Consider the following 10,935-nt stretch of genomic DNA (forward strand, 5'->3'; position numbering starts at 1 on the left):
ATCATTATCTGATCATTAGTCTTTAAATTGTTTACTTGTCAATTGTTTGGCATTTTAAATCTGTTGTTATACACGCAATACATAATAATAATCTTGCTTTATAGCAACTATACTATGCCTGATAAGAAGCACAAATCAAAGAGATAACATTGTTGCTTAACATCTTGAACGTTGTACTTGGACGATAACAACTTTCATTAAGAGTTACTAATTACGATGACATTGACATAAGGTACTATTCTTGGTCAGGCATCATGGATATCGACAGACTACAATCGTTCCGAAGAATTACATTTATATTGTATATATTCTTCTTATGTGTTAACGTTTCTTCTTCGTCAAATCGGAATGAAGTTGTGCTGACTGACAACAGATACCAAAATCTTATTATTGCTATCAACAAAAAGGTTCCAGTTGATACGACTATTATTGATAGAATAAAGGTTTGTAGGTTTGGTTATCTAAAAACGGGGAATTGTTGGTTTTCCCCAGCGGACGATTGCATGTCGCTATTAAAAAAAAGATCAGACTCGACAATGCTGCTACAACTTACCCGGAATTAAGTTTTAAATGATTCATCCAGGTCATGTAAACTAAATTCTCAATCATTTAAGAGTTTGGTCTGACGCTAATTCTTAATAATAAAAAAAGGTTAGACCAGCCAGTTTATGGAGTCTTAAAAGAGGTTAAAGTGTCCCCGATTGTAGGTTTGGTTATCTAAAAACGGGGAATTGTTGGTTTTTCCCCCAGCGAACGATTGCATGTCGCTATCAAAAAAATTGATCAGACTCGACAATGCTGCTACAACCCGGAATTAAGTTATAAATGGTTCATCAAGTTTAATTTGTGCAAATCTAAATTCTCGATCTTTTAAGAGTTTGGGCTTACGCTAATTCTTAGTATAACAATAATAGGTTGAACCAGCCAGTTGATGGAAAGTCTTGGAAGAGTCAGCGTAAAGTGTCCCCGAAACAAATTCTGATCTTTAGTGATTTCATTTAAATAGCCTCTGAACCATGCAAATCTTGTAATAGTTTCCTCCTATTTTTTTGTATGGAGGTTGTTTTTTAATGGATTTGTGTTGTTAATGGAATGTTCTCGAAGTGAGTTACATTTATTAAACTTTCAATAACTAAAGTACTGTTGTTTTTTTATGTTATAGGATTTATTCACCGACGGATCGCGAAGACTGTTTGAGGCGACCAACAGACGGGCCTACTGGGAAACCATTACGATTTTAGTTCCTAAAACATGGCCAGCTAATGCAAATTACATATTGCCTAAAACGGAGAGTTTTAGTGTAGCTAATATTGTGATCGACCTCCCGAATGAACGATATGATGACAACCCGTACACACAGCAGCCTGGCCTTTGTGGACATAAGGGAGAATATATTCATTTAACACCAAATTTTATACTTAATAAGATAGACAGCGAGAAAATGTGGGGTCCAGTGGGTAAGTTGTTTCTTTTTATAAGTTGTATCTCAACAAGGACTTGATATGTTGTCTAGAGGTAGAATATTTAGAATAAATCACGCCAGGATCGGGAACACTTTTTCCATACGCATTTTCCCATAAGGTTAAACCAACAGTCACGACACAGAAAGATACAATTACATAATATATGCCTATACTTCAGTATTCCATCCACATGTTATGCACAGACGTACAGTACATAATGGTCAAATAATCTATATTATTTATGATTATATGCACAATAGAAATGTAAAGTTATTTAACATTGTTTTTTTGTTTCCATTTAGACAAATTGTTGGTGCACGAATGGGGTCATCTTCAGTGGGGCCTCTTTGATGAGTATCCTACCAAGGATACTCCCAATTTCTATAAACATTCCAACAACAAAATCGAAGCCACCAGATGTTCGCTTACGGTCAAAGGTCAATATAAAAAGAACGGTACGGATGACGAATGTTATTTGGATCCCGAGACTGGTGTCTATGAGAGTGGATGTGTGTTCTCTCCAGATACTAACAATCAAACTGCTACGGCTTCATATATGTATGGCCAATTCATAGACTCGGTAAGTCTTTAATACTGTTATATTACCATAGTCATTTCAGAAGAAAAAAAATATGTGTTCTTCGTGTTTCCCATTGAATACAGGTTTGATTTCTTCGAAGTGTTATTGGTTGTTACTCCTCAAAAAATTATTAGTTTTATACTATATATAATAAACATAAGTTTAGTTCACACTTGAACTGAACGCAAGAACGTAAGTCTAATGCATGTAATTTGACCAATCACGACGCGATTGGTTCTTACGTTGCTTCAACATGTGGGAAAGAATTACTATACTTGATTCGTCTTACCAGATAAGTTATCTTAAACCCTTAAAGTGGAGCTCCACCCAGAAAATTACTATTTTTCATATATTTCAACTATTATTTAAAAATATCATCCCTTATACTTCATATTTTTTTGAATTTTTTTTCAATGAGTACGATTTTCTTGAAAATCACGCCTTTTTGCGTTTTGGGGGGATACCTTGTAATTTCCTATTATTTTACATGCAAAAGGGGGGTATATTTGAATAATCCTAAAAAATTCATTTCTTCACCAAAAAAAAAATGTAAAATGTATATTGATGTAATTTTTCCAGATCTTTCTATTTCTGGTATTTTTATCACGTATACATTGCGCAATTTTGCGTAAATAGACACTTTCCCCCGTTCGGGTCCAATTGGGTTTTTTATTTTGCTAGGGAGTACGATCACGTGACATTTTTCACAATCACACTACTGCAGCTGGCGATCTGTTATTTTGTCGCGATGTTATTTTTGACGGGCGAAAAGTATATTAAAACATTCTGAATGTGACCCTATTATGTTTCACAGTGTAATAATGTGATTATGAGACTATTACTAAAATGTCAAATTTAACGAGATTTGAGAAAGACGTGGCTATATATTCAATAAAGCTAGGCCTACTAGAGTGTAGGTATGTACCGATGCTGCTTGGCCTCTAGCTAGGCTAGGCTGACAGCAGTGAAGTTTGTTTTGCTGGCACCCGACCTTGGCCTACCCATGGGCCATGATAGGGTGCCTGAATAGTTGCTTTTCAGTCAGGTCTAAGCTTGCACATCGCTTTACTACTCTTTACTACTCTTGTTCTGTATACTATAGGATTTTGTGTTTCACAATTCTTAATGTGCGAGAAAACCCAGGAACGATAAATGGGGCGAAACGACCATGCCTATGAATACATAGGCCTCTAGACAAAAATTCAAGGCTAGCTAGGCTGAGCAGACGGCTGAGCTAGGCCTAGCCCTAGCTTAAAGTTAAAAGCAATCTGATAAGATTATTATGCTGTTGTTGTACAGTGAAAATCATGAGGTTACATGTAAATTATACTGACATTCTTATCGGAAATATTACTTAGGCCTAAACAAATCGTATTAATTGTGTGTATAAAATTTATTCCCCATTTTTCGACACATAATTTACCAAAGGGGAGACATTTCATCAATGCGTTGACCAGCGACTAAAACGCGTCAGTCGCTAAGTGTAACGCGTTTTGCGACGTATTGTAAACTAATAACCCCTAAGTTACTGAAAAACTGTAATGTGTTAAAAAACACTATTTCCTGACCGATTTTTTAGAAATGAGTTTTTGGAAAATATTTCCGTATTTTCCTGGTTTTTTTTATGCAATCACTTTCAATTAAACATACTTAAACATGATATAAGCTGAGAAAGTCTGAGTGTAGCTCCACTTTAATTAGTTATCTTCACACATTTGAAAAAAAACCCCAATATTTATCATATTATAGGAGTCAAACACGCGACCCAATGAACATAAAAAGCGACGGTTTTATTGCTCTCTTAACAGATATTCCGTAGTAAATTTTGCCGCTCTTTTGACTGGTAGCATAGCCATTTTTGTTACGTTCGTTTTTTAATAAATTTCAATTTTTAGGTCACGTCGTTCTGTCACAGTGACCCGTCAGACCCACTGGGTTATCATGATGTTGAGCTGCCTCATAAACATAATACAATGTGTGGTTCAAGAAGTGCGTGGGATATAATTCTAAGAACACAAGATTTCAAAGGCGGTGTCAACCAACCTGTGGCTGGATATGTCGATACGACACCAACGTTCACACTTATGCAACCGACAGACCGACGTGTAGTGTTAGTGTTGGATACGTCAGGGAGTATGACTGTAAATATAATACATATTTTACTTACTTTACTACACCAGATTATAGTGTTGGATACGTCAGGGAATATGATTGTAAATAAGAAATATGTTACTTCCTTTACTACACCAGATTATTTCATATAATCATAGATGTGAGAAATCATCATAGATGATATATTTCTATAAGGAATAGTACAAAACGTTGTGTAAGCAAGCACAGTAGGTTTGCCACGAAGAGATGAAACTTACATATTAAAGACCCCAATAAATGGAGTCAAAACATATATACAATACCGTTTCTATAGTATTTGCTTGATTAATTTTCTCTATATTTAAGGGCGACAGGATTCAGCAACTCCGACAATCAGCAACACATTATCTGTTATATACCATTGATAGTGGAAGTTATGTTGGCATCGTTCACTTTTCAACTTATGCACAGGTTTTATCCGAATTGGTAGAAATAACTGATGATAATTCTCGTGAAGCTCTGGTGGCAGTATTGCCAACAGTTGCTACTGGTGGTACATCCATAGGGTCTGGTGTGCTAAAAGGAATTAAGGTAACAATGTCATGTTCAGAGACTCATTAGGAAACGCTTAGGCAACTATAAATAATATGGATGTGCATATTGTGTTTTTATTTTGTGTATTTTTATGCATTTCATATGCACGGCACGTTTAAGACCATTCAGAGAATGAGCAGTCTGTCACCTAACAGCAATGTGCGATTGTTTTCAATTCATATCCAAACTAATGGCAGGGTGTGTAAAGTCAGAGGCCTAATTTTAAACCACCATTATAGAACTGAATATGTGCACAAACGGTTTTTTTTTTTTCATTTTTCTGTGTGCAACATCTTATGAGAACTGTGCATTATAATAGTATTTAGTTTGAGGTTGTTAGTTAAAGTAGGCCTATATTCTGAATTAATCTTCACATGGGCCTTTCCTAGTTTGTAAATTGATACAACCAGTTTTAAATATTTGTTATGATTTAACTGCGAAGTGAACCATTACCGTACACAATAGTTATACTTGAAAGTGAAACATATTATGGTGAATCTTTTTTAATTCTTCAATATAGGTGCTTTCGCGTGGTATACAAACTGCAAAAGGTGGTTCACTACTCTTACTAACGGATGGAATGAACAACGCCCTACCTGATATCAATGATGTTCTTGATGACGTAGAAAACGCAGGCGTCGTCGTAGACACTATTGCCTTCTCTAGCAGTGCCGATCCTAATCTTGAAAATCTTAGTGATGTATCGGGCGGAATTGCATTTTACTTTAACGACATTGAAGATATATCTGTTCTTAATAGTGCTTTTGAAACAACTGTTACAAGCCGACCGGATCAAAGCTCTCAGCCTCTCCCAATAATGGTTATTATATGTTTGTTATCTAATTGTGTGAACCCAAGGCAATATAACAACAGGATGTTGAGCTCGCCTTGCCAAGAGTACATTGTTCCCCGGTTTCTGCTTAGGTGCGTGGAACTGATCGTGTCGTAACCAAACATAAAACCTTTAATCCTGTTGTTAGATTGCCTTGGTAAGCCTATGGTTGTTTTAAATAAAGTTTACTGTCTCAATAATGCGATTCAAGAGAATGAAATATCCATTCATTGAGGGCAGAGTAATGTGCAATTTAAGCTTGGTTCCCAATAGGCGAGTTTACCAATGACAAGCGACAGTTTAAATATTCTATCAATTGGTCAAATAAAGTTACGCCGAGTTTACGTACTTGCGTTGCGTCTCTAGTGGGAACCAAGCATTACTCTACTAACATGACCTGAACATATGACTTTGGTTTTATTTGTTTTTTACTTATATATCTCAACCTCTACCTTGTATTTTATATTTAAAAAAATGTTAATGCCCACTTCTTCACCGGAAGTTCGAGGAGCTTATTATTATTGGCTTAGACAGAGACCAACTTTTAAAACTTTGTTTCTTAATGATCTCTAATCAGTTATACAACATTTTAGCTTCACAGCGATGCTGTAGCTACAGTTGGTGGATCATTTTCAAGCGTTGAATCTGTGATTGTTGATTCAGATCTAGGGAAAGACACAGTTTTCTCTTTCTCGTGGATCAACTCATACAGCATTCAAGTAACTCTTACATCACCGGACGGGAATTTAGTTGATCAAAGTTTACAAAAGGTTGACCTGTCGCTAAAGACGATCAATATTAAGATTCCGAATATTGCCCAGGTAAGAGGTGAATATTACATCTGTGTTTGCTAGACCTATTACATTTTTATAGTAGGCCAATAAGATATTTAATATCTTAGAGGTTTTGAAATACAGTGGACAATATAAGTTGATTACCTGTAGCGAATTTTTCAGTTATTAGAAGTCTTATTTTCTCAAATGTTCTCTAATTGATCCAAAATCGTAGTGCCTGCCAACAGGCCTAATTAATACTCTATCAACAGTATAATATGATTTTTTAAAAAATGTGTTTTAATATAGGATGGAATATGGGATTTCAGCATCAAAAGCCCTAGTACCGATACTGTCACAGTGAATGTACAATCAAGTCCCCAGACTGCTGACAATTGCCCTATAACAGTCGTCCCACTCATAGGTGACCCTTCGATTGATTACACCACAGAGCCCTACACAATAATCTGCGTAGCTGTTACCAAGTGCTATTTACCCGTAGTAGGTGCTGATGTATTTGTTGAAGTTGAAAGTTCAAATTCATGTCAGACGGTAGAATTATTACTATTTGATAATGGAGCAGGTGCAGATGTCACCAAAGATGATGGAATATATTGTGGTTATTTTTTGGACGCATGTGGAAACGGTCGCTATAGTGTTTCCGTAAAAGTCAAAAGTCCGGAAACAAATTCAGCTTTTGTTAACATGGCTAAAGCAACGGGATCGCTACCAATCAATCCAGGTCAGAATACTTTAAAATTTACATGAATATGTCCTGTCGTCCATTAGGTCTATCATTAATTAATTCATTCATTTTACTTTTATTTTGAAAACGAACGTTCATAGTTACAAAATCAATTGCATAAATAAGTTTAAATAAAAAAGTCAGACACAAAAAAAAAACACCGGTATCAGATCATCTCAAATGTAGGCCTAGGATCACAGTGTAGGCCTACATCAGACATACTAAAAGAAGTCTACTTACATTTAAAACAACCCTTACAATTAGCTGTCAATTATTATTTAGATTCAACGACGAATAAAGAATTACCAGTTTTTGTTCCGACTGAAATGTTTTCACGCAGTGCTTCAGGCGGAGTTATACAGGTAACAGGTTATGTCAACAGACCACCGACAACCGATGTCATATCTCCATCGAAGATCATCGATCTCAGAGTTCTTGCAACTTCGTATTCAGAACAGAAAGTTGTAATACAATGGACGGCAGTGGGAGACGATCTAGATACAGGAAATGGTATGTGCATGTGCATAAATATTTAAATTAACTTCCTCCAACAATCCCCCTACCTCTAACTTTCCCACTTCCCCGACCCTTATCTTCACCATCGCTCCATTCTCTCTTTTTCTCTTTCTTGTGCTAAGACTTACGAGCCATTACCAATGCACGTTACACAAAGTGTTGTATACAGTCTGCGCGTATAATAGGAGCGATCGTTAAAACATGCCTAAATATTGGTAGAACTACAGAGTAACCAGAGCCAGCACAGATGCTTCTCGATGCAACACATTATTTAGTTTTCAGAACCAGCCTGCATGTCTGAAATTTGACACCAAGATTTGTTTATAGCCTAAACTGGATGTAGGCTGCCCCCTATCGGATATTACCGGCCCTCTATCGACAAATTGTATATGAATGCAGTTTTGGTTTAAACTATAATAGCCTGGGTGCAGAACAGTTAAAATACACATTAGCAAGAAAAAAGTATAGGAAAATTTTTTTTTTCTGATAGAGTATACCATATAGAATGTCAGAAAAAAAATCCCCATCCCAGGGTTTTGGGGAAAACTTTTTACGGCAATTTTAAATTTTGGCCTATATAACACACACAAATTCCTATTAACATACACAGATACTTATATATAGGGGATAGGGAAAATCAATTAACGGTTTTTGTTACTTGCAGTTGTGTTTTAAGGATTAAAATTGCTAGAGGCTTACTTTAATAACTACTTCACATAGTAGTTGATGAATCAAGTCGTTACGATGACATCATTATGCCAGAATCCAATATTGTGTCCAATGTGGTGAGAAAAAGCAGGGTATTGCTAAACCCTGCAAACCCCCGCAAACCCCCCAAAAAAACATAGCAAACCCCACCGAACCAACATAAAAGTGATTGAATTATGGAGTGTACAACCCACTGGGTATATACCATATTAAATTTCTACTGTTAACTACTTATTTTGGGGATAAAACATAATTTTTTGGTTAAAAATTAGCAATCATTTTTTACCAAAAAAAATTATGTTTTACCTCAAAAAATAAGTAGTTAACAGCAGAAATTTAATATTTGTTTTACATGGATATACCCAGTGGGTTGTACACTACATGATTCAATCAATTTTATGTTGGTTCGGTGGGGTTTGCTATGTTTTTTGGAGGTTTTCGGGGGCTTGCGGGGTTTAGCAATACCCTGTTTTTCCCGCCCAAATTGGACGCCATATTGGATTCTGGCATGATGATGTCATTGTTATCGACTCGATTTATCAACTACTATGAGAAGTATTTATTAAAGTAATCCTCAGCTAACTTTTATCATCATAACACAACTCCAAGTCAAAAAAACCTGAATTGATTTTCCCTATCCCCTATATAGGTAATTGTGTGTGTTAATAGGCATTTGTGTGTGTTATATAGGCCAAAATTTAAAAGTGCCGTAAAAAATTTTCCCCAAGACCCTGGGATGGGGATTTTTTTTCTGACATTCTATATGGTATACTCTATTAGTAAAAAATATAAAAAATTGTCCTATACTTTTTTCCCGCAAAATTTGTACTGCACCCAGGCTATTGATCTGCATTATCACACGTGAGAGTCAGATATGATATTATTTCTTCATTTTGGTACCGTTGATCTGTTTTAGTTTCAATTTATAATGTTAACTTATGTTTTCCTTATTTTCTAGCAACTAAATACGAACTTAAAATGGCAAACAGTTTCTCCGAACTGCTTACAAATTTCGCAAATGCGCGTGAAATCAATAACAATGACGTCATTGAAGGGGATATAACAATAATTAGACCAGCCGGTGTTGTTGAAAGAATAGGGTTGAGAGTGCCAACACGAGGGGCCAATCAAACATATTTTTTTGCTATTCGAGCCCAGGATGAAGCAAGTAATTACGGTGATGTTTCTAACATTGTGTCGGCAAATATGCAATACATACCGCCGATTCCTTATATGGTAAATTCAACAACTGTGTCTCTAACATCTGCTGATAAAACAAAAGTTACTGAAACAGTTACTGAAACAGTTACGGATGTTACTGCAGATGCCATTACAACAGCTATTTCATCTACCGATTGGACTATAGGCCTAACCAGGAGTGACAGATCTACTGGGCCTACGTATTTTACTCAAACCACAACGTCTACTATTACTACCACTCCTACAGATTCAACAGCCGTAAACCACACTGTAAGCTACACTACTACTCTCGAAAACACGACTCCATCACTAGATCCTACAACAGAAAACCCGACTACTCAGACAAGCTTGGAGACCGAAGAGCCGACAAGTCATGAATTTACTACAGGCAGCCCAACTACTCTAGCAAGTACAGAGACACCTGACTCGACAAGTCGCGAATCAATTACCAGCAAACCTACTACAATCACGATGTCCCCGTCCGCGACTACATTAACAACCGTACCAACTTCCAACACAGTTACGTTAATGTCTACAACAGACGTTTTAACAACCAAGAATACATTAGCTGGCACAAGCCAGGCTACCAATTCTAAACATCCTACAAGTGTGCCTGTCACTATCCCTGCCAATAACTCCACTACTACAACTGATTTAAGTTCAAATACCACGACAACTATGAATGGCACTACTAATCATACAGACAGTACACAATACCCTACTATTCCAACATCTCCTACAAAAAGCACTGAACCCATCGAAGCAACTGCTCAGCCACCCGAAAATGAAGATAGAACAGCGTTGTGGGCGTCTCTCGGTGCTGTTGTTGGTATTGCTTTAATTTCTTTAGCTGTCTTTGGAATTATCAAGTTTATAGGAAAGAAGAACAAAGTTGACATTGACCCAGAAAGCGGACAGGAAATGACGTCAAGTCAAAGTTTTGAAGATATTTAAATAAGATTTTTAAATAGACATATTATGTTGGTCATGATTTAAAACTAATATCTTAGGTCATATTTATGAATCAAAAATATATATGACTTCCGCCAGTTGTATAGTATGTACCGGTAGATAAAAGTCCGAACATGCTTAATTGTTAACATAATGTGTGTGATATCTCCTGAGTGACGTGTTTACTTATTTAAAAATCCTATAGACTCACGACTTTCAGATCTTCATGTGCGGAAGTATCATACTTATGTACAGGTATAATAAATAATAATTATTATTATTAATACTAATAAGCAAATTTTTTGTCCAGGAAATTTATAGAATGCCTTTGCAGTTTTGTTTATTGTATTTTATTTTTCAAATCAATATAATAATAATATAATAATAATAATATAATAATATAATATCTATTTTATTATATATAAATAAAACAAAAAAGTTAAAAATAATTTGGTTAATAATAGGACTACATTAAACCAAGA

At 35.8% G+C, this 10,935-nt stretch overlaps 1 protein-coding gene across 1 annotated transcript; it reads left to right on the top strand.

Moving 5' to 3' along the window:
• The first annotated feature begins 254 nt into the window (after window positions 1-254).
• On the top strand, window positions 255-10,456 carry LOC140058296 (calcium-activated chloride channel regulator 1-like). The gene is made up of 10 exons (XM_072103860.1): window positions 255-443; window positions 1,163-1,457; window positions 1,766-2,043; window positions 3,939-4,184; window positions 4,501-4,725; window positions 5,249-5,548; window positions 6,154-6,381; window positions 6,643-7,075; window positions 7,361-7,588; window positions 9,261-10,456. Exons 1-10 carry the CDS (start codon window positions 255-257, stop codon window positions 10,454-10,456), a joined length of 3,618 nt encoding a protein of 1,205 aa, XP_071959961.1.
• Window positions 10,457-10,935: the final 479 nt, after the last annotated feature.

Source organism: Antedon mediterranea, chromosome 9, assembly GCF_964355755.1.
Source record: "Antedon mediterranea chromosome 9, ecAntMedi1.1, whole genome shotgun sequence".
Lineage (NCBI taxonomy): Eukaryota > Metazoa > Echinodermata > Crinoidea > Comatulida > Antedonidae > Antedon > Antedon mediterranea.